The 25,493-nt window shown below is 38.7% G+C and overlaps 1 protein-coding gene across 3 annotated transcripts in view; it reads right to left on the reverse strand.

The window, feature by feature from the left end:
- The window catches only part of nsmfb (NMDA receptor synaptonuclear signaling and neuronal migration factor b), a 51,831-nt gene that overhangs the window by 18,006 nt on the left and 8,332 nt on the right, over positions 1-25,493 (reverse strand). Inside the window, exons 2-9 of one of the 3 annotated variants that reach the window (XM_027162707.2) lie at positions 17,712-17,768; positions 16,655-17,275; positions 15,953-16,025; positions 15,248-15,253; positions 13,715-13,783; positions 3,197-3,249; positions 919-1,008; positions 186-313 (exon numbers count right to left, since the gene is read on the reverse strand). In XM_027162707.2, coding sequence (XP_027018508.1) covers positions 186-313; positions 919-1,008; positions 3,197-3,249; positions 13,715-13,783; positions 15,248-15,253; positions 15,953-16,025; positions 16,655-17,275; positions 17,712-17,768 — 1,097 coding nt within the window. Of the gene's footprint in view, positions 1-185; positions 314-918; positions 1,009-3,196; positions 3,250-13,714; positions 13,784-15,247; positions 15,254-15,952; positions 16,026-16,654; positions 17,276-17,711; positions 17,774-25,493 lie in introns of all 3 variants that reach the window. The other 2 variants (XM_027162705.2, XM_027162708.2) reach the window with 2 other exon arrangements.

The raw sequence follows: 25,493 nt of genomic DNA on the forward strand, positions 1-25,493 counted from the left end.
GGTGGAGTGAGGTGGGTCATTCAGAACATAAAATAAGCTGTGTGTGTGTGTGCCGATAAAGACATCATTCGTTTCTACAGCACACGTGTGTCACCACCATCAGGGGCAACTGATATAAGAGATCACAGTACGCTAACATTTATTAATGACCAGATTATTAGTGTGAGTGTGACATTGTGCCTTACCATGATTTTAGGAGGAATGAAGTCATCGCCTTCACAAGCCAGACGCTCCAGCTCTTTCTCCTCCTCCCAGTCCACATCATCGTACTCCCCCTCATCAAGAGTGCCTGAGGATGCCTGCAGATCTCCACCTGAAACAGAGAACCAGAAAAAACAGACATAGAGGTACGCATAGACAAAGACAGAGAGCTCCAGAGTGAGGATAAAGAAAAGAGAGCCGCAGTCTAAGATTTCCTTCTGTTTAAAGCAGCCGTCTGCAATTTTCGAGGCCCTCTGGTAAGTGTCTGTGTGGATAATAAGATTTATAAAAAAAAAATATACTAAGACAACTCACTTCACTCATCTGTTAAACCTATCACACTATATATGCTACATATGAAGCCCAGAAAACTGTACAGAACAAAAACATTACAAATTGCAACTTTAAGAAAAAAAGGGACGAGAAAATCAACAGGACAAACACCAGATCGATCGCTCGTGTTCTATATAATATAGAACACACAGACAGATGGAGTATGTAGATGAGATGAAATTACACACACACACACACACACACACACACACACACACACACACACACACACACACACACAGACATACAGACAAGCACACACGGGGCCTTCAACAGGAGTTTATGTGTAATAAAAACATGTAAGCACTCCTGTTGATGTTTGTGTACACACACTCCAGCACATTTTTAATTTTTATACTTGGTGTGTGTGTAGGTGAGACTCACTGTCTCTGGAGTCGTGGAGCGAGTCTGGCTTGACGGGTGTAGGGTCACTCCAGGAGCGGCTGAAGCTCTTCGCTTTGCGATCGGCGAATGCTAATAATGGAGCGGAGGAGGAGAGCATCACACACACTGCCGTTCACATCACACACACATCACACTCATCTGGCAGAATCCCACTGTTGTGGGTACAACCGTGAGAGTGATGCGACCTGATAGGACTTCCTATCAAGCTGTCAAGCGTTTACAGATGGCTGCTTGGAATTTACATCCAAACCCTTAGGAACTCTTAAACAACAAAAATGCTCTATTTTTGTGAAGGTGCAAGTGTGGCTTAGTAAAATACCAGTTTGTTAACAACTACAAGAACACTCTCTTAGCTCAAGTCCAAAAACAATTTTTTGACTGTTTTATTGCAAGATCTCTGTCCTGAAGAACTTCCCATGGAAGAAGATTGTCACAACCAGAGGAGGAAGGAAGCGGACCCGTACACAGGATCGCTTCAAAGGAGTGGGGTTTAATAAATGACATGGACAAAGACAGGACAATGCCATCGGCAACGCTGCTCACATTTATACACAGGACAATAATGACACAATGAGGAGAAGGTGTGGTGACAGGGAGGAGCTGACGAAGGCTGGGCAGACACGTGACGAGGAACAACAACAAACACACGTGGCCGAAAGTCCGTGCTGATCCATGCTGATCCCTGACAAAGATATCAAGCTACAGCTTTACTTCTGTTACAATGCCCTGAAACACCTTCCAGAGGAGGTGAACAAACAAATCCTCAAGGAAAACTCCCTCATATCCATGATCAGTTATCTGAAGTGTCGTGCTACTGTGATGAGTGTTTAAAGTCTTTGTTTAAGTGGAACAAGACCAACTTTCTACAAAAACAAGAACATCAGAGTGTTTTAAAAACTATGAAACACTCTAACCCTTTATATTAGTAGACTTTTGTTTTATTATGGTCTACTAAAGGGAAATCGACATATCAGACATTTTTAATCAGTATAAACAAATGAATTATTGTCTGGCTGTGAGTCTGATATAAAAAGAGTCAGGATTCTGTTGGCTTTCGGTGTGTTTTTGGCTTTGTTGATAACCTTACTCTGAATTTTAGTGAATTTTAGTGGTTTAAATTAAGATTTAGACCTTCAGATATTATTTTCTTAAGGGCATCTCAAGAGAAATGGGTTTGATATCACCGTTTAATTGAAGATTTTAAAAATTTGTTGGCAACTTTTCTATGATTATATTTTCTTTAGTAAGCAAGGTAAATAATTACTTAAATAACAATACAATTATTAAACTACAGTGTCTACAAAGCAGGAGGAAATTCCATTTTTTGGACATTTTTTGGCCTGGCTCAGGTTGGCTGTTTTGAGGACAAGGTCACAGAGGATAGATTGAGATGGTTTGGACATGTACAGAGGGGGGAGATGGTTATATTGGTAGAAGGATGTTGGAGATGGAGCTGCCAGGTAAGAGGTCAGGAGGAAGGCCAAAGAGGAGATGCTGTATATGGATGTGTTAAATGAGTACATGGTGCGAGAGTAGAGGATGCTGAGGCTTGAGTTAAGTGGAAACAGATTATTCGCTGTGGCAACCCCTAACGGGAAAAGCCAAAAGTAGAGGAAGAAGATATAATAAATCTGTGATTTGAATTCTTACAGCTGATCAATCAAATGTTTCAACAGATCAATATTTCTGTACAGATCTCAGCACACCTAACCACACCTTTTTACAATTATGCTCCTATTAGAGGACCAACCAATTTCCCTGTAACTGGTACTAAAAATAAAAATCAGGGGATGTGGTAGCCTAATGGCTAAGGTATTGGACTTTAACCCTCAGATGAATAAAAACAGATATAACAGGTAAGTTGCTATGGATATTGGTGTCTGACAAATAGCATAAACATCTCTTTGCCACACACATATGTATATATACTGTATATATAATTGCACCTTATTCATTGTTTGGGTCATGATTACAAAAATAGAGCTTTCAGTCTGGTGTAAAAACAAAAAACAAATGCAATGTAATTGTATTAATGCTTGAAAATAAATTTTATTTGATTTATTTTCAGAATTACAGTTTGGTTTTAGCAGCATGTAATCCAAATGACAATAAAAATGGACACAATTACTGTATATACACACACACAAATGCACACACAAACACACACACACACACACACACACACACACACACACACACACACACACACACACACACACACACACACACACACACACTCCACGAACGCGTTACTCACACTGGGCCTTCATCCTCCTGCTGCCCACCATCCTCAGGTGCTTCCGGAAGTTTCTGAAACGTTGAGGATATAACGTTGAGGTTATATCGGTGAATATAAAGAGGGTCGAAAAGACAGAAAGGTGAAAGAACAGAAATAACAGTAACACCAACACACACAGAAAGAGAAGACAGAAGCAAGAGGAACGTTTAAAAATGATTCATTCATATGTGGTCAAGAAAGTCACATGAGAAATGCAAAAGGACGAGTGCTTGAAGTTACGGAACTGCATTAGATCTGAGTTTACACTTGATTTGTAAAAGAAAAAAGTAAATCAGATCCGATTTTGTCCTACAGCCATATTAACATAAGCTGTAGCAACCATTTAAGTGAGGAATCAATTAAGAACACCTTTTATAAATTGACACATCACAGCTTAACAGGAACACGGATATAGATTTACAGCGACAAGGAAAAACTCCATGAAAAGTCATGAGGAAGAGACCTTGTGAGGAACCAGACTCCATGGACATCTTGGTGGCACCAGATTATAAACCGTTATAGTATGCAGGTGTAAAAGATTAACACCAAGTGCTTTGGGTACTAAACAGAAATAAATTGTTTTACAGGAAGTTACATTTTTATGTATCCATGTGGGACCATCCAGAATGATATGCTTGTGATCACTACAGAAACTCTGAGGATAACAACTTCAATAGTCTGTTAAAATCTAAAAGATTATTTCCAGCCCAGAAAAGTGGAGTTTGCAAAGCAATCCCTGAAATAAAAAATAAAAAAACAAATTCATTGCAAGACAATTGTTAGGAGATACAGAGACAGCATTTCATTATAGCAGGGCTTTCGGTTTGTTGTTCAACACGTGAATTATGCTTTCCCCCTCCTATTGTTACCCATTTGCCCTAATGTCTAACCCTCTATTAGCTCTTTTCTATCTGTCTTCGTCAATCATTGTTTTGTGTTTACACGGTATGGTCGAATGTGTTTCCAGGTTCTAATGATTTTGTTATGTTTGTTACCCGTGTTGTATCTGACCCATGTTTGGTGTACATCTCATTGTAGTTTACTTTTGTTAAAACCTGTTCAGCGAAAGGCTTATTTTTGAGCCTCTTGCTTGAAAATGACATGCTCAGTTAAATATGAGTATATCTTAAAAACTACAAGGTGTATTTGTACAATTCCGGTACTTAGAACGTCAAAAGGTCCCAGTAAGATTAGAATTTGGGTCTGATTCTCTACACTCAGGTGAACATGGTGATTACCGTGGAGATCCGATTTGATCCCAGTTTCAGATTTGATCTCCTGATCATTATAACAATATTGCTGTCTTGTAGCTATGTATCATTTTATTAAGCAGATCCTGATGATAGATAGGAACTGTACAGCGTGTAGCTCAATGTGAGCGAGATCTCACGTCTACAGACAGCACACTGGAGAAATCTGACTGACTTTCCAACAAGCGAAGCACTGCCAAACACTTTGGCAATGCAAAGTGGTGATAGATTTACAAAATGATTTCTTCAGTGCTGAAAGTAAATAAATAGATTTTAGTGGGAAAAAAAAAGTCATGCTGTCTCGAGCAGCTATCAATATCGCTTCCAAAAATAAGACAAACTTCAAAGTTCAAAACCGTGCATTTATCAATACATTTACAAAACATTATAATAATAAAATAGTGTTTTAAGAGAAACAAATCGTTCCCAGTCTATGCATTCAGTCTATGTTTTGTGTTTTTACAGGTAAGAATGATAAAGCAGAAAAACACTTCAGTTCTATAAAATCATCTCGTTCCTACTACTCACCCTTCATTAAAATAACAATCCAAAAAAAACAGCCATTGTTTAGAAAGACTAATTTACTGGTGGTTTGTTTTTCTTTTGTTGCTTGTTTTTCTATTGTTTTTATCTAGTGTCTTAAAATGAAAGCCTATTAAGCCCCATCGATCGGCACAGTGATGAGTATTCGATGTCCAAACCCATTCCGTTTACCTCATTGTTTTTATGAGGGCTATGTTCAATGCTGCCTGGCAGGTGTAAATAAATAATGCACAAACAAATGAGGAAACACACTTTTCCCTTGTGAGTGCTGATCCTAATCAAAAACAAGCAGAGCTGCTCTGTTTTCTAGCGTTTCGCCTTCTGTCTCTTTTCTAACCATCTCTCTACTGAACATGAACAAGAAATAGATAAAAACAAACACACAAAAAACCTAACTGTTTTAATCTTACTTCAATTACATGAAACCGATGGACGTGTTTAAATGAATCTTTTTTCTGTTTTCTTTTTATTTTCTAGAGTATAAAACCACAATCGCGGATAAGCGGTAGAAAATGAATGAATGAATGAAAACAACAATCATAAGCGTGTTAACATAATTTCTAGACATTTCCAATCAACGACGTTCTACTACCAGACGTCCTAATGTTGCTTCTGTCTAGAGTAAAAGTATGATGTAAGCATCATCTACTGCCAGAAGCACAATATAACGCTGCTCTACTGCTTGGCTACATTAAAATGGTAATCACTCCACCGCAGTGCTGCACAGCAGCTGAGCCGCTCCAGCAGCTCATTACCTTTTCCGACGTGAACACTTTTAACTATAGTAATGTCGACATCCTCAAGTCCTCCTGCATTTCCATCCTCAAGTCCTCCTGCATTTCCAGCGCTGATGGATATATGCACAGGACCAGCTTCTAATAACGCAGCACCGATCTTCTCCCAGTGGCCTAGCGTTATTAATTCCTTCCTTTTTCCTTCCGAGCGCTGTTAGAAAACATGATCGGTGATAAGAAGCGTAGATCTTTTAACACGTTTCAGAAATAGAAGGCTCCTCAAGAAAGGTGGGTATTTTAAGAAAGAGTTTTTAATTATATGCTCTAATGATCTGTCTGAGTGAGAAACAGAGTGCAAGAGTTTAAAATAGAGAGATGACTCAGTCTCTCTGCGTGACTCTGTGTGTCTGACATGTTCATTGTTTGCAACCGTGGAGTCTTGGAATAAAGACAGCTTTACTTCCACATAGTCTTGTGGAAGCATTTAGACAAGGTCGGGGTATTTATGTGTGTGTGTGTGTGTGTGTGTGTGTGTGTGTGTGTGTGTGTGTGTGTGTGTGTGTGTGTGTTAAAATGCTGTCTTGCTACAGATTCTGATAAACATTTTCTCACCTTTTGCAGCAGTCTATGGCAGGATCAGCTAGTGCAAACAAGCTCCTTGTCTTGTAAACAAAAACAACAAGAAAACAAAGCTCGAATTTTAGCATCTACGTTGTCTCATGTGTTGTGAACAGCACGTTAGGATTGAAATCTCAAGAACTAAGAACAACAGCATCACTGATGTATGTAATCATGGTCGGTTCCAGCCAGTTATATTAGCGAGGGTACAAATAATAGGTGGGCAATCAGTGATAGAATTTAATATTGGTTGGAATCGGTCGTTATTCGAATCTCTAACCACCTGGACTGGGGCTGAAATAGCCGCGATATTGTCTGCTAGATTATATTTATATAGTTATGTATGTTGATATTTTACGTGCATTCTGTAATGTTTATAATTGAAGGAAAATCTCTCCTAAATACAGATGTTACTTAAGCAGCCCGGGTGCAAAAGCAGTCTAATTTTGACACATCACTTTTTTTGATGTGATGAGCGAAGACCGCAGAGACACACCACAGCAATTTACCCCATCTGGCAGGCATTTTAACAAAATAACACCTTTTTACTAATCAGAACAGTGGACATTGTTGAGCTGTGTAAAAGCATAAGCACTCGGTCCTGGCTTTCAGATGCACTGTTAGCATGCTACCACTTCACTCTGTCTGAAATGTACAGCACGCTCAGAATAGAAAGCTCCATGTGCGACACAAGTCAGTTCTTGCCAACACGCTTCTCCTTATAAAGTGCCCCTGAGTGTGTTGGGCCCCTGAGCAAGGCCCTTAACCCTCGGATGTATAAAATGAATTTCGCTTTGGATAATGGGGTCTGTGACTAAAATGCAATAAACCTGTGCAGGTGCAGGTTTATTTACAGTTAAGTGCGAGAGAAATGATGTTGTAGAACAGCAACAACCAAAACTAACAAGAACTGAGAAAGACAGATGTGAAAATAAACACTAGACCATAAAATGATACGGAATAGGAAAGAGAACGCAACTACTACGAAATAAAATAAAGACAGAAAAACTGACTGAACTATAAACTTTAATGACAAACTCATCATTTTCTCGTCTATTGGCAGATGCTTCTTTTTAGGAAAATTTAAATTGTAATAAAATACTACTCATGTATCCAGTGGCATCTTATTAAATGTGACAGCTTGGGCAGAGCTCCAACATACGTATGAGCCGTTCTACAAATATTACGTACAACATATTGAATATCTCTTTATACCTCTGAGTGACCACCGACCACTAAGCTGATGATCCATTGATTAGCTTGCCTTTCTAAATGTCATGTAATTAGTAGTGTGCTCAGCAACTTATTTAGCTCCATGGAGGTTTCACTCCAGGGTCGGGGTTCGATTCCCGCCTCCGCCTTGTGTGTGTGGAGTTTGCATGTACCCGGTTTCCTCCGGGTACTCCGGTTTCCTCCCCCGGTCCAAAGACATGCATGGTAGGTTGACTGGCATCTCTGGAAAATTGTCCGTAGTGTGTGAGTGAATGAGAGTGTGTGTGTGCCCTGCGATGGGTTGGCACTCCGTCCAGGGTGTATCCTGCCTTGATGCCCGATGACACCTGAGATAGGCACAGACTCCCCGTGACCCGAGAAGTTCGGATAAGGGGTAGAAAATGAGTGAGTGAGGGGTTTCATTAAACCTTTGCCCCTAGTGGTAAAAACAGGAGGTGCAACAACTACTAAGAGAGTCCACTAGGACACAACTCACGCTGTCCCAATGTCCAGTGGGAGCAACAAAATCCTTTAGTATCCTTTAGTAGACCAATAACTAAATAATAATTAACACATTTTGCCAGAGATATTTTCTGTTGGTTTATAAAAATTTCAACTCGGTTAACTCAAATTAAAAGCTATGTTTTAGCTCAGTAGCAATCAAAAACAATACATTATGCTAAGTTTTATGATTCGAAATTTTCAGACTTCTGATTTCATGAAATTTAATCATATTTTACACTTTTAACAATGTATATTGTCCCAAATCAGCTTTAGAGAAATGTAGAAATCCAGGTTACAAATGCTAATTGCTAAATTTATAACTAAAGAGAAAGCCCGAGGCAAAGGTGGTGAGGAAAACCTACCCGAGACAATATGATGAAAAAACAGGCTCAAAAGGAAAGCCCTCCTCATTTGGGGGACACCAGAGAGTGAGATTATAAATCCCTTATATACATAAATTGGACAAATAGTGCAATAGTGTAAGCGGGAAATTCATTCTAGTTTTAACGTATAGTTTATTTTGTCAAAAACTTGAGTGCAAAACTGTTTGTTCGTGGAAATTACATCTCACAATCCGATTTTAATGCAGGATACGGAATCCGAATTCATTCTGTGAGCTAATCAGAGGCTTTATCAGGTTGATGTCAGCCCACAAAGCATTACGAGCAAGTCCTTTGTACAGAGCCACAGATTTATCTCTCTAGTGTGTAGCTTTGTGTGTCTGCTTTTTATTTTACTACACATCTGTATAAACGGGATAACCATATATTTATAAATGGACATAAATTCTGACGCTTATCCTCATCCTGTAATGAGCTACGTTAATTAAAGGAGTCCTTGAGCTCCATCCTGCTGACAGATACCTATTGATCTGCTCATTTTCTCTCACTTGCGTCTGTTTTCTGAGCAGCTGGGTGCTGATTGCTGATTTTACAGGCTGTTGCCTGCATAATAGGAACTTTATCATTAGCATTAGCACAGCTAACAAAGAATATTATGAGAATGTTGAGTAAAAAACATGACAGGTTTTCTGAAGGTTGTGCTGTAAACTCTACAAACGCTCTGACCGCAGTGTTACTTTTCAGGTATATTAATACACAAGCTCTAAGAAATAAGACTTTACAACTTACAACAACTTACACACAGACATATATATAGAATGCGATACACATAAACTAAGTAAAATACCATCTGTCCTTCATATAGAATTCCATTTATGGAAGGAGTCTCCAGTGTCAGTGGTTTTTAATTAACAAGTGGTGAAGATTTTCCGCCATCTTTTAACTTGTTTGCCTGCTCAACATTAAAACTAACTGTAAATGGATAAAAATGTTTTGTTATGTGTTGTTCTTTTTTTACTTTAAATACCGTTAAAAAAATCTGTGAACAAAAGTTTAAATCATTTTGAGGCTCTTATAAATAAAAAAGTAATCAAGTTATCAACTCCGCGTCACGTTACGGCACATCACATCATTCTGTTGTTAATTATTTTCTTATAACTATTCATACAGGCATGTTATTTTTTCTGAATTGTTGTAATAACAATGTTATTAGAACACCGATCACACAGCACCATTATTAAACCCATTTTTATCAGAACAATGGCGCTTCGTTTCAGCTACTGAACGGAAATGGACTTATCCGACATTCTCAATCTCAGTATAAACAAATGCATTATTTTCTGGCTGTGAGTCTGATATTAAACGAGTCAGGACTCTGTTGGCTTTCAATTTGAGATGTGTGTTTTTCCCTCTCTAGATAACCTTTGATAAACACCATCAAATTGTAGATTCTTATGAACAAACACATGGGTCATATCAGAGAGCAGAACTGGGTTTGATATCACAGTTTAATTTGTAGATAGAAACATTTGTGTGAAACAAACTAACTATTATTGTGTTTTTTGTTTTTTTTTACTTTTCTATGAAAATATTACCAAGAGATATACCAGCTCCAGTTGGATTCCTCTTCATGAGGATTTCGGACATTCAGAAAGAAGATGCTGACTACATGTGGTCTTCAAGGACAACAACCTCCAATCAATACACAGTTGTTGGACTGTATCTGACTGTAGAAAGGACATTATTCAGAATAACACTCTGGTGTTTATAACAGTTTACAATCACACCCTCTACTGTCACCTAAATGACGACGAGGTTCACTTCTGAGTCTGGTTCCTCTCAAGGTTTCTTCCTCTTCCATCTAATGGTGTTTTTCCTCACCACGGTCACCTCAGTCACCAAAGTCTAATATTAAACTTTGACTTTTTATACTATATTTATTATTTTCTGTAAAGCTGACACAACGTCCATCTACTTTGGGATTGGATGTTAAGGAAAAAAAAAACTATTTAAATCCCACTGCTAGAGTGATCCGAAAATTGAGTTCAGCTAGCATAAAATAATCATTATAAATACAATAAGTTTTATGAAGATTATGTCCTGTATATGTGTCAGACCTCCGCTATCTGAATGGATGTTATGTGTGTGGATTTCCATGAAACACTACAATCTAAACATAATCCTGTACATTTACTCTGAAGATCTGAACACATCGCATTCCTACAAAACCTTGAGTAGCGTCAAGCTCACAAAAAACACTACAATGTACAATGTGATCACTATAATAAAGCACACGGACCACTTAAAGGCACGGTGTAACCAGTCACACACACACACACACACACACACACACACACACACACACACACACACACACACACACACACACACACACACACACAACCACTGCAAGCTAATTATTCAACAGACAGCTTTTAAGTGTATAAAAACACAGGTCTCATTGCTCTTAAGCATCAGCGCACCACCTGCTTGAACAAATTTTACTGTCAAACATTAGCATTAGCTATTTTTTTGTCATTTCAGCCTTGCAGGAAGAAACAAAGAGGCACTTTGAGGAAGTGGAGTGGCACTAATCGAGCCAGCTGGAGTGAATTCATTTACAGTCACGCAGCTCGACTTAAAAGGCATCATGGCACAACATTTCTGATTAAAAGAAATCGACAAAGCTTGCCAGAGGATACGATCCATCTTACTGTACTTACTTTAAATCATCCATCGTAGTAAATTTTCTATAATGTCATAAACACATTATACTAATTAGACCAATTGAACCATTATTGTCCCTGTTACATTTAATGATTTCATTCATTCATTCATTCATTTTCTACCGCTTATCCAAACTTCTCGGGTCACGGGGAGCCTGTGCCTATCTCTGGCGTCATCGGGCATCGAGGCAGGATACACCCTGGACGGAGTGCCAACCCATCACAGGGCACACACGCACTCTCATTCACACACACCGTGGACACACACCCGGAGTGTGTCATTTATGCTGCGGCACCCAGGGAGCAGTTAGCGGGGGGTTCGGCGCCTTGCTCAAGGGCACCTCAGTCATGGTATTGCTGGCCCAAGACTCAAACCCACAACCTTAGGGTTAGAAGTCAAACTCTCTAACCATTAGGCCACAACTTCACCAGGAATTCTGGGAATTGTAGTCGAGCACCGATTCATGAAAACTATTACAGCAACAATATCTGTAATGTTTTTTTCCTTCACTTAGTAACATTTTCCAGATTTTCTTTGAGAGTTGTTTGCTAAATAGTGACTATAAACAGTGATTAATTAGCCCTAATATTATTAACCCTCTGTGGTATGCATTATGACATCAATGAGGAAAAAAATATATGTGATTTTTTTTTTTGCTCAATATTGGACACTATAACAATATCTAATCTAATATCTAATATATATCATTTTCATTATTGTTAAACATATTTATTTATTTGTTTATTTATTTGTTTGTTTGTTTGTTTGTTAAAGGTTGTTGCCTCATTAATTAGTTGCCTCAAGGCAACATTGTACCATGACGGATAAATTTCAACATTTATTTTTACAGAACTTTTAACAGATTTTTACCGATATTTTTTACATCTAACACTAGATTGATGATGTGATGTACTGCCGGTGATGAAAATGTGTTTAGAAAACAGAAAAAAGTACAAAAATCAGTTGCACTTTTCCCCAAATCCCAATTTCAAGAATTTTCAAATTAGATCCGGATATGCCCCGCCCCTTTCCCGGCCCTCGTTTTATTTATTCCTCGTACGTCCCACCCATGCCTTTGTTCAATAATAATTTCAATTTGTTTGTTTTTTAAGCTCCCTTGTATATTTTAATACATACTCTGTGCACTTAAATTACTTCCCCCAAATAGATGTACTAATAAAAACATAAAGTCAAAGGCAAAACAGCAGCCGTGCAATTAATATCAGTGAGCACTACAAAACAACAGCATCCTCTGGACCAGAGGCGTTTACACTGGGGGCCAGTTGTTCTGTAAGATCGGGGCAGTAAAACCCTTTTGTTCTTGTTATATGATGGTGTTTAAATTACACAACTAAAAAGAAAAAAGAAACATTTTGCTCATCTTTATTGCTTTATTTTCCTGTCTCAAAAATCTTCCGTATTTTTTGCGTCGATCATGTTTTGTTCCACTTTATTACAACTTGGTAAAAAATGAAATGCATTCTGACCTACAAGCAGACCAGGACCAGTGCATTAATAAGTCTGGGTACAGAATGTGCCACTGCGTAAGTACACACAGTAATGAGGTTATATAGGATCATTATATAAGAAAATCCACTTTAGCGAGCAGCTTTTTAGGTTGTGGATGCAGGATCACTTCCTGACACGATCCCCAAACACCAGCCCCAACCCCTGACCCATTCCCAGAAACGCCTGTTTATCTGTTACTCTAATGTTATACAATCTCAAAGACATTATTATTGATTTGATATATTTAATCTTATTCCAAATAAGTAATTTATCAGCACTGCCAAGCTGCCACTGTTGGGCCCTTGAGCAAGGCCCTTAACCTTCTCTGCTCCAGTGGTGCTGTATCATAGCCGACCCTGTGTTCTGACCCCAATCTATTCTATTAATCTATCTCTCAGTGTAAAAACCAGGCCTAAATGCAGGGATAGCAAAACAAATATGATTTATTGACCAAATAATAAGAATAACAAAGACAGGAATCACTGGACAAAAACATAACTGTATTAGAAATCAAACCAAAACCCAGAACAAGGAAACTATATACAAAGGCTAGAGGCACCGAACAGAAACAGACAAAAACAAACAAAATTTGTGCAGAAGTGTGAAGGAATCGAGGCTAGGGTTGGGCAAAGACATGTGAACATAAAACAAACAAAACAACAACAACACTTAACATGATACGTGTAAAAACACACTGCCGGAACGCCCCATAGAGTATCGACAGTGAATGTACAAGTATTACTCTGACACTTCTGGTCCATAGCACTTGTGATGTTTGTCTTGTATATAAGCCAAGACTCTGTTTTCAACCTCTTCTGCAAAGACATTTCAAAACTTTAGATGAAATCCCATGATCTGCTCCTGCCCTAGTAATGTCTGGCTAAGACGTCGCGTTCACGGCTTTTTAAATGTCTCGGTGCGCACAGGGAAAAAAAGAGACACTGAGCTTCTTAAGTTTTTGAAGGTATCACATTTCCATAGCAAGTAGGTGTGTGTGAGTGCGTCACTGTGTGTGTGCGTATGTGAGTGGTGTGTGTGCTCACAATTAGTGAACAGTACCTCTCAATCAGTGTGGTGGCCTCCTGCTCTCTTTTCCTCCTCTTTCTGTCAGCAAAGCCGCGGAAAGCCCTGCCAGGACCGGTCACAGTGTTAATGGACATGACCGTTGGGGTGTATGTGTGTGTCTGTGTGTGCATGTGTGTGGGTGTGTGTGTAATATTTGTGTGTGTGTGTACACAGTGGGCAGTGGCAGATTAGTCGAGGGGACCAAGAGACCACAGAGTGTTATAACCACAAGAGGTATCAAACCACACACAGACACACACAGACACACAGACACACACACACACATACACACACACACACACATACACACACACACACACACACACATACACACACACACACACACACAATGCCAGGTCAGTAGTATGAGGAACAGAGAGCATCAAATGTAAATATATTTGCATCGATAAATAAATAAACACACAAACAAACAAATAAATAAATAAATGTTTATTAATTTCCTTGATTTAATCAAATATTTATTTTATGATTTATTGAAGTATTTAAATCCTGGAATTATTAAATCTGTGAAAAAAAAATGAGTTCTTCTATTAAATGTTAAATGAGTCATAGTAAATTAGATAGATAGATAGATAGATAGATAGATAGATAGATAGATAGATAGATAGATAGATAGATAGATAGATAGATAGATAGATAGATAGATAGAAAGAATTGGTATAATATGGCTCTTTCCATCCCTCATACACTAGTGGAATTCAGACAAACACACCAACACTGAGGTTCAGTTGCTTTTGGACTACCACTGTCAGCTATGTGAGTGCAGGGGTTCACACACAGAGACACACAGACAGACACACACACACACACACACACACACACACACACACACACACACACACACACACACACACACACACAGACTATTACATCTAATACACTGAATCATTGTCTTTGACAGGATGACAGCCCTTATCACTGACAGTCAACAACAAATTTCTGCCCTCGAGTGATGACGTTAATGACAGACTATGCTACATGTCCATGAGTAAGAGAGAGAAAAATCTGCCACCTCAGTGTGACAACAGCAAACTATCAGTTACTGAACACTTCAAATTCACCACCGGAGATTCTTAAACAATATTAATATCCCTTTGTTCCTGTACTGAGCTATGTATCTGAAAGCCTAGTGACAGTGATCTTATTACGGTTTCATTATTGTTAGCACCACAAACCAGACAAAATAGCAATCGAATAAAAAAAATCCAACACTACTAATAGATTCCTGTTGCGCTACTTTCGCCACATCGATGCATGTAATAATTCCACTGTTTACTTCCCGTCCCTAATTAATCTCTGTTAATTAGTAAAGCATTAATTAAGCAGGTTGATTAAGCTGAGAGCAGGTGTGAATATTCTGTTCACGCTCCAGTATAACTTCAAACACTCGGTGATGGACAAAGGAAGGGGAGCAGACACCAGGGGACATAGAGGACATCAGCACAGAAGGACAGCGGCTGAGGTGGTTTTCAGACGGTTATTTAAAAAAAATTCACTGTTACTCACGATATTCTGTCCGGAACAAGCATCAGGGAAAAAAAGTGGAGGAAAACAGAAAGAAAGCGAAGTTAAGTGTAACAGCCGTGAATATTCATCGTCACAAATTACGGGTCAGTCAAGGGGAAAAAATATTACTTTGAAAATTTCACGAATGAGAGAAAAATCAAGCTAAATCAAGACTGACACTTTTTAATGAGATATAATAAGGATTGGACATTTTTGATGAAATGATGAGGATGAAGAAAGACAGCTCTAAGCATGTCTCCTTCTGGATATGAAGCAGAAGGAAGGAACAAATGAGTATGTCATGATGCAGAGACAGACAACCTAAATGTAGAAAGAGAGAGAGAGAGAGAGAGAGAGAGAGAGAGAGAGAGAGAGGGAGGTTAGAGTGTCAGATGGAGAGAGAAAGACAGTGGCTCAGCAGGAGGCTCGGTATGTGGGGGTCTGTCATTAAGGCATCCAGCGGGCAGGTGATAATTAAGCAGTCAGGCCTAGCGAGAGCCTCAGAGTGCTCAGAATAAGCCAGCTCTACTGTGAACCAGAAACAGAAAGACAAACAGAAAGACAAACAGAAAGAGGGAGGGTGATGACCTGAGAGGTCCTGAGACGCTTCTACTCCTCCATGATGATGAGATGTTGGGGATTGGTGATTACAGATTTCCTGATTTTTCAGGATTTTGTATCGTGAGCATCATACTGTATACTCACGCTTGCATGGTGGTGGTGGCGGTCTGGAAGCTAAACATGTTCTCTTTGGGTAACCAGTTGTTGGTGTGATCTTCTAAAAAGATAAAAAGTTACAGAAGTTATTAAGTTTAAATCTCGTACAGTATTTATCTCAATTGTACACAAAGTTAAGCAATTTTGCAGAACATATTAATAACTATGTGCTAATAAAGTACACCACGATTATACGTTAAGTTAAAAAAAATAATGAATGTATAATGATAATAACAGGTAGAAAGGACAATGTGTGTTAAAGCGACTGATGTTCTACATCGGCTGAGCTGCATTTCTATTATAAGATATAGCTCATGTTGTGCTTAGGAGGTTGTGCTTTTCTTTATTTAGCAATCATTCAGTCATTGTCAGCGCTCTGTCAACTTTGCATTGTTTGGGGTGGCACTAATTTGACTAATTTGCTGTGCCTTGAACATTCAAGGTCATTTACAGATGATGGTGATTTATCTGCATATCTGCAAGAACATGAAGTAAATTAGCATGAAATGTTTTTTTTTTATATCTTGCAAGGTATTGTTATTTTTGGATTAGGTTACACACAACTCTACTAAAGGTTTTATAAATGTAGCCCATTAAGAAAGAAGAAGGACAACACGATTCTTGCATGTCCTATTTCTCTATCTAGATCTCTTTCTTTCTCTTTTTTTTTATTTTATTTTCTCCCCTCACCTCGGTCCTCAGTGGACACCCGATCCTCACTGTACATCCTCTCAAGTTTCTTGCGCTGCTTAGAGGCATCTCTTGGCACCGTTTCAAGGTCGAGTGAACGCTGGCTGTGACATGGTGGCCTCGGAGGACAGTCCTCTTTCGAACTGCTGCGTCTCGAACCCCAATCGTGGATGTTATGTGCACTTCCTGAGCTCTGTAATGGCTGAGACGATGGAGCATGATGGTGGTGGGCATGACCACTGCGCCGGCTTGTCCTCTGGTGGTTGGTGTGAGTTTGGGGGCCCTTTAGGACCTCAAGCTCCAGGCTCTCCTCGCTACCCCTGGCCCCCAGCATGCCACCTTCCCTACTGATGGTATAGACGTGTGCTGGCTTCACTGAACTCTGTAGTGGCTGCTGGGATTGCGGCTGATCCTCTGATGAGAGGCTGCGCTCCACAGAGAGACGACGCTTGGCACTGGTGGACACAGGAACTGGCACAAGGCCCGGATCTGGCTGATCTTGCGTGTGCTTGGCTACGGGAGATGTTCTAGAGTACGGCTGCAGATGGTTATTGTTGTGCAGGCAGCTAATGCTTGGGGATTCAGAATCTTGGCCAACAAAGGTGTCAGACAGCAGGTGATCTGAGTACAGGAGAGCCAAAAAAGAGCGAAAAGGAATACAGAGAGAAGAAAAGAGACAGAGGGAACAAGTCATCATCTGTCAAAAAGAGTCTCGGGAGAAGTTGACCCAGGCATTCTGAGCCAGTAAAGCTCTTTACTAATGAAAGAGAAAAAGAAGGCTGGCACAAGACAGAGTGGAAACTTAAATGACAAAGGTTGAGGAGGACGTTAAAACATTGCGGTCAAATGTGCAGCTAATATAAACAGAAAAAGCCTTTCAGAAATCGTCCTGTTATAAAGGAAGGCTGAAATTGTCATAAAGGATTAGAACAAAGAAAACTACAGAGCATAGATGTGTGGTGTGTGTGTGTGTGTGTGTGTGTGTGTGTGTGTGTGTGTGTGTGTGTGTGTGTGTGTGTGTGTGTGTGTGTGTGTGTGTGTGTGTGTGTGGTCTGACCTGATCCGTTGCGGTTTTCAGGGTTGCTTTGCGACAGGCACTCTCCAAATGCTCGAGCTGCTCTGGAGAGACACAAACACAGGACGATTATCAGACCTATAACATCACAACTTAACTGTCCAGCTCTCATTAACTAGCCATGACATGACTGTAAGTAAAATTTACATCTGGGCTCATGTACTGATTATACCATCTGGGCTCATGTACTGATTATACCACCTGAGCTCATGTACTGATTGTACCACCTTTTGGCAACATACATTGTGTCCTTTTCACATTTAACACTTCATTTCATTCAACACTTCGGATCATTTTTATAAAGCTACACAACAGTCTGTGAGATAACGGACATTAGATTTAGTGCTGAAAGTGTCACAGTGATCCCTTATGCTAAAAAACTCTCACTTAACTCTGGTGTTTTGTCAGCGCGTGTGTGTTTTTATAAAAGTCTGTGACAAACGTGGCCTTTCCAAACATGCTGTGTTATAATGAATTTTTCCCCATGGATTCATATGCACGCATTTCAGTTTTCAATACTACTACTAAAACTACTACATTTACATCTACTACTACTACCACTACTACTACTACTACTACTACTACTACTACTACTACTACTACTACCACTACCATTAAAACTACTACATCTACATCTTCTACTACTACTACTACTACTACTACTACTATTACTACTAAAACTGCTACAGTACATCTAATACTACTACATCTACATCTACTACTACTACCACTACGATTACTACTACTACTACTACTACTAAAACTACTACATCTACATCTTCTACTACTACTACTACTACTACTACTACTACTACTAATAATAATAATAATAATAATAATAATAAAACTACTACATCTACTACTACTACTACTACTACTACTACTACTACTACTACTACTACTAAAACTGCTACATCTAATATTACTACATGTAATACTACTACTACTACTACCACTACTAAAACTGCTGAAACTACCAAATCTACTACTACTACTACTACTACTACTATTAATAATAACATAATAATAATATAGCACTCCTGAATGATTATAAAAAATAAACAAATATGTTATTATACAGTATATAACTATAAAAAATTATCTAACGTTAAAAAGTCGCATTGTGTCTTTTTCAATGAACGCTTCAAAATGGTGTAATATAAAGAACCACACTCTAAAAAAATTAAGATTCAAGAAACTACTAAAAAAGGGAGTTTTCACAGTGATGCCATAGGGGAACCATTTTAGGTTACCCATGGAACCTTCCAGTCAATAGTTCTTTTTATAGTCTAAAGAACCTTTTGTGTAATGGAAATGTGGCATGGATTGTCAAAGGTTCTTGGTAGAACCCATACATCCTGACAAAAATATACTGTATAGTTAAAACATTTATTATCTAGTTCATACAGTGTGTTGTACAGCAAGTGATTGAATCCAGACCTATGAGGACATGGTGCAATGACTGTCTAAAAAAAAAAAACAAGTATATGCTGAATTAATGGACCAGGAAGATCCAGCATTGAAAGCGGCATGTTCTTAAAGAAATTCAGGCACAAGCGAGAATTTTAGAAACCCATTCTGCAAGGTTCATTTCATTAGCGTGTCCTTGCATTTCATCTGAGCAGTTTTCCAGTGTCCTTTCACTGAACAGGAACTACATAGAGATATGATGTTTCTGTTCCTGCCAAAGGAAGCGCTGCAGCCCGTGTTACTGATTAATGTGCCGTGTATTGCTTTGGTGCATTTTAGGTTATATTATGATGGATGACAGGCACAAGTAATATAACCTGCATATGGCTGTGTGTGTTTTTATGCTTCTCAAAAAACTCGATGCAGATCATAATAAATCTGCTGAACCGTATCATATCTAAAAAACAATATTTTATCTGTTCACTCCCACATCCATTCGCAGCATTCACCCCAGTGACCTGGTCAAACCACAGGAGAAATACATGATCACTGATGTATATTTGGAACTCATCAGATTTTTTTTATTATAGCTTTTCAACAACTTTAAATAGATCTTGTGTTTTTGTTCTATTGTCTTCAAAATGTCTCAGAACTGCTTTAATTGCTTTCATGCACTGCTTTGGAACAATCTGTCCCTCTCAGCTTCTCTCTCACAGACCATCCAGCGCTAATGCTAATATCTTCCCACACACACATGCTTTTCCTGTAGGCACAGCTCCATACACACACACACACACACACACACACACACACACACACACACACACACGCACACGCACACGCACAAACATACTCCTGCACATGCTTACACATGCAAACATTTACAGATGTGCAAAGACTCAGCCCTGGCATTCCTTATGCTCTCCATTTTAAACACACACTCACACCATACACACACACACACACACACACACACACACACACACACACACACACACACACACACACATAAATGTAATCGTACAGATGTGCAAAGACTCAGCCCTGACCTTCCCTATGCTCTCCATTTTAAACTAACACACCACACACACTCTGACACTACACACACTCTCCATTCTATACACACAGACACACACACACATATATATAATTGTACTCCTACAGATGTGCAAAGACTCAGCCCTGACCTTCCTTATGCTCTCTATTGTAAACACATAGACACACAAACACACTAAAACAACACACATATACACTCTTTATTCTAACCACACACACACACACAATTACTTTAGGGACAATTGTGCAATCTAGGCACTATCTGGGAACACAGGGAAATGGAAATGTCGGTGGAATGACTACACACTCAATAATTAAATGGCAGCCTGCACGTGCATGCAACACTCACCCACTCCCTCACTCGCTCACTCGCTCGACCTCCCTCCATTCTTCCGTCCCTCACTACACTCTGTAAAACTGTGTCACATTTTTGAAAAAATAAGTGTGAACAAATCGTAAGTGTAGCTGTGTGTAAGAGAAAAACAAGCCTAGTCATGTCCATTCCCTGACACATCGCTTCATCTTTGAGTTCTTCAGATTAGTTTTCTGAGAAACATCTGAATCATCACAGCAGACAATTTGTACTCTGAGAACATCCTATACACGACTTAAAGGTGAGTGTTGGACTTATGTAGATTAGACATTAAAGGTGCAATCCAAAATAATGAGTCAACACTTCACAGTCATAAATGTCATAAAATTGTCTTCACAAATCTCAGTGGTAGAATAAATTACCTATGTTTTTTTACTAATATGATGCAAATCCATGACGTGCAATTACATAAAAATCTACCCTGGTGTGCTGTGATGTGAGCACTGTATACTGTTCCCACCTGTTTTCCCATAACCGCAATGTCCTGAACTATTTTCTTCGGCTTATATCACAGTGCTTTTTATCCATTTATAGTTCCATTATAAGTAATCAACGTATTTTCCAATAACAGAATGTCAGTCTGAATTTATTACAGAATGATGTCATATGTCACGTCGGCGATGGTGTGGCAGAGATTTAACAGATAAAGACAAATCATGGTTTATTAGACGAAAACATAACAAAAGATGACTTAAAATAAAGCAGGACATAACTAAGACAAAATCAAGGTTACTTGAGACATGGAAACAACACATAAACTCGACTGCACACGACGGCAAACATAGCGCATGTTGTGAACAACGACTCGACAAAAAATTCGGAAGGAAATAAATAACAAACCACATTAGGATTAATGGGAAAATGGTGAACTCATACAAGACATAATCACATAACAATAAACAACAAAACACCTGCCGGTGCCCCCAAGTGCTCGAACAGGGCATAGTCCCAGTCTCAGACATCAACATTTTTATCCATATATAGATACTGTACATTAATTGTAACATCTATGAGAGTAGTTAGTTCATGTTTTCACTTGTTACAGCAGCTATAAACGAGTCTCCAATGAGCAATGTAGTGTATTTCTCTTGCTTATCTTTTAACTTCTAAAATAGAACCCATGCAAATGACATATTCATTTGCATATATCATAAGAGACAGCTTCATTTGAAGCTAATCAGAGTTTCCAGAATTTCTACTTCCAACTTCCTAAATAACAACCGACACTCAATTAATAGAGACAGAAGTATGGCTCAAAGTGAAAAAGCCTACACAGGAAACTATATATACTTCTGTGTATAAATGCCCCTCCGGTTGATTGACGAGTTGGCAAGGTCTCAATCTTTCCTGCGAGATTACACACAAGACAGACGTGACCCTGTTACAGACAGATGGAGATCATCCACGTGGAAATTAAAGAGTAAACCCATTTAAATTCATTTAAAACAGATTGAATAGGTGACGCACTTACCGAAGTTCACATTTACAACCTTTAGATTATTAGTGATATTTAAAAAAGCACAATTTTTGAATGCGGCAAAACATTTTAGTCATTAAACAAATAAAAAAAAGTAACACTGGAAGTTACTGTTTGAATGCAGTGAGTTCATTTGTAAATGAAGTAATTAGTTTAAATACATATTACTAAAATACTAAATACGTTAAATACTAAAATACATCTTACTAAAATACTAAAAACGTCGGATTTCAGACGTATATGACCACAAGCACAAATCTCATCAGAACACGGTGTAGATAACTATCAATAGTGATGTCTATTGATATACGTACATAATTCTGCAATATCTGGCAGCCACATAGTGCACAGGGATGAGTACTAAGGGAGTGGCTTTATACATAACATTTAATACAAACAGCATAGGTTTGGATTTCAAGGAGAAAAACCTTTAGCTTCAATAAACTAGTTAGGTTTCGTTTGTGAAAGAATCATTGCCTTTGAACGAAGCTTTTACGGGAATCATTCTTGTTTACTTTCATCTGCAGACTCATATTTTTTGTTCACTTACTGTAAGTCATGCCACAGTGTAAAACATGTGGCTGCTTTGGCCGAAGACTGCATTAGAGTACTGGCTGTAAATGAGCGTGTCATTGGATGGACATATCGACCGAATCCACGTCTTTATTGGATGAGGCATGGTGTCAAGTCTGAACTAGACCAGTACTGATTCTGTACAAGCTGGGACATGTGGTTAAGTGTGAACTGAAGCTACTTGTTCATGAACGGTTCAAGAAGAGAACGAACGGTTCATATCAGTGAACGAATCACCCAAACAAATTATTTGGCGAACTGAATCAAAAGATTCGAATCACTGGGATGAATCAAAATTACCACTGATACAACAAACTTGGCAAAATCGCTGACTCTAATTTTAAATAATAAAGTCTGCAACCTTTCAGAGGCAATTATTCTCTTGGCTGGTCCTCTCATACTGTGGCATTGTACTAAACTCACGCTCGCTGCATAATAACAGGACAAAAGCAATTACCTTGCATTAATAGTGGATCTCCAAAGGATCCTGACTTTTGAGAAGACAAAAAAAGCCACTCCAGCAGAACGAATGAATAAAAACATTAATAAAACATAATGTGAAAAGGCAGAATGCACCGTACTTTATATATATATACACACACACACGCACACACACACTTTCTCTTCAGCTTATGCTCTTGTGTGTAGAAGGCTGGGAGCATCTTGCATCATGTTTGCAGTCATGTAATAGAGGCAGAAATGTAACGAAGGAAGGACTGACGTAATAAAAAAAAACGAGCTGAGTGTAGAAAGTAAGAAAAGGAAGACGAGATCCAGAGAAGGATCCAGTAAAAGCTGAAGTGAGTAAGTAAATGAGAATGAATTCTGGGACTGATGTATGCTCCTGGTTGAATTTGGTCCAGCACCAAAATAGCTTTGATTGAAAATATGCAGAAAAATGGATATGGTTCAATCACACATATCACACAAATCACACAGACTGCACAAATACTGCACATGGACGCATGGACAGATTTTGTCTTGCATTTCTTGCATCAGTAGCCTGCAAGCTTCGAGTTAATTCTCTTCAAATCAGTGTGTTTGCTCTGAGCACCCCAGCTCTGCCGTACACTGAGCATCTACACATGACATGACCTCTTTTTCTTCTCTTCTCCACCTCCTCACACACTCACGCCACTCTCAGTCTCCTAGCCGGTGTAATTGAGCGTCAGGGCCAACTGAACTGGTAAACACCAATTTGGCTGCTTGGCTCTCTTGATCTGCTGTCCATATAGCCTCCCACTTCACTCTTTCTCTCCGTCCCTCACTCTCTTGCTCTGTGTTCCCTCTTCATTTCTCTCCCACACTCTCATCGTACGATATTGCATTTGTGAGAGTGTAATATCTGTAAGATTATATTGAGACCCGGGTGCTGAGTCACGCTGGATACATGCACATTTCTCATCATAATCAATATGAAATAAATAATTTAGTAAATTAATAGAGGTAGACAGATTCTCTCATGATGACCTGTTTCTTTTTAGGACATAAAGTAAAAAAATCTTGTACTGATGATTACAGAACAAGATCCTAAAACAGTCACATGTTTTTTGGTAAACATTCTGTAGTACATTTTTTAACAGAACAGAATAAGGGCATGAAAGCCTTTATTATCACCACGTATACATTACAGCACAGTGGAATACTTTTCTTCACATACCCCAACTGAGGAGATTGGGGTCAGACTGCAGGGGCAGCTATGATACAGCGCCCCTGGCTCAGAGAGGGTTGAGGCCTTGCTCAAGGGCCCAGCAGTGGCAGCTTGGCTGTGCTAGGCCTCGAACCCCGAAACTCCGATCAGCAACCCAGAGCCTTAACCAGTTGAGCCACCACTGCCCCTTTAATTTAATAATTAAGCCTATTGAATTTAATTGCTAAATTTCTGAAAATATAATACTGTATGTTAATAAGGGTAACTTTGTCATGCTGGCTGTTATGGTAAAATAATAAACAATACAATGCTTAGTTAATATTCCCACCCCAAAGAGAATTATCTTCCAATAACAGCACATTAAAACCAATAAAAGTGTTTTTTTCCTTTTATACCACAGTATACAAAGTTTTTCAAAGATTACAATTACAAGACGACGCGTCACATTTTATCTATAATGCTGTAGAACAAACATGAAATAAGTTAGCTCTTGTTATCGGCTAGGTTGTTAGGTGGGTAATTAAGGTTACGACTTTACTATTATCCATTGATTATAAAGCACTGACACTGGAACAATGTGTGTTGTTACTATAGAGTTCATAATATATTTTAATAAGACATCAACACAAACCTGAACCATGCTACTGCTACTGTCAGAGCTGCTGTTACACAAAAACAACCAGATCCTTCTGACCAATCAGAATTGAGGTCGAGATGACGAAACGGACAAAAGAAATAAATGCACCTTTTTTTTAAAATGACTCTAAAACAAACTTCATACAACATGGGTGAAACTGATGAGTGGGGGGTGGAGTTAAAGCTGTGTCCAAACAAAAAGTTCAGGAAGAAGAAAAAAAGGTGCTTCAGTGACATATATAAACATAGCTTTCTCTAAAAAAAAAAAGATAATTAAGTCCTATTCCATTTAACACTGGTACATAAGGCACATAGGGACTTACAGATATAGACAAACACCATAGCATTAAGAGGGAGTAACTATTACAATAATAACATCAAATCCTGACCTTGTGCTTTACACAATGACAACGAGACACAACCGTAATTACAAGCTTCATCTGAGCTGAACAAGAACAATCCGGCTTCATCCTTTAATTAGAATAATTACTGTACATCCAGCTTTTTTTTTCTTTCTTATTTCAACATCAGCTTGGCATGGCACTTAAGGCCACATTTAGATTCACATTTAGTGTTGAGAATAATAAC

The sequence above is a fragment of the Tachysurus fulvidraco genome, chromosome 9 (genome assembly GCF_022655615.1).
Source record: "Tachysurus fulvidraco isolate hzauxx_2018 chromosome 9, HZAU_PFXX_2.0, whole genome shotgun sequence".
Lineage (NCBI taxonomy): Eukaryota > Metazoa > Chordata > Actinopteri > Siluriformes > Bagridae > Tachysurus > Tachysurus fulvidraco.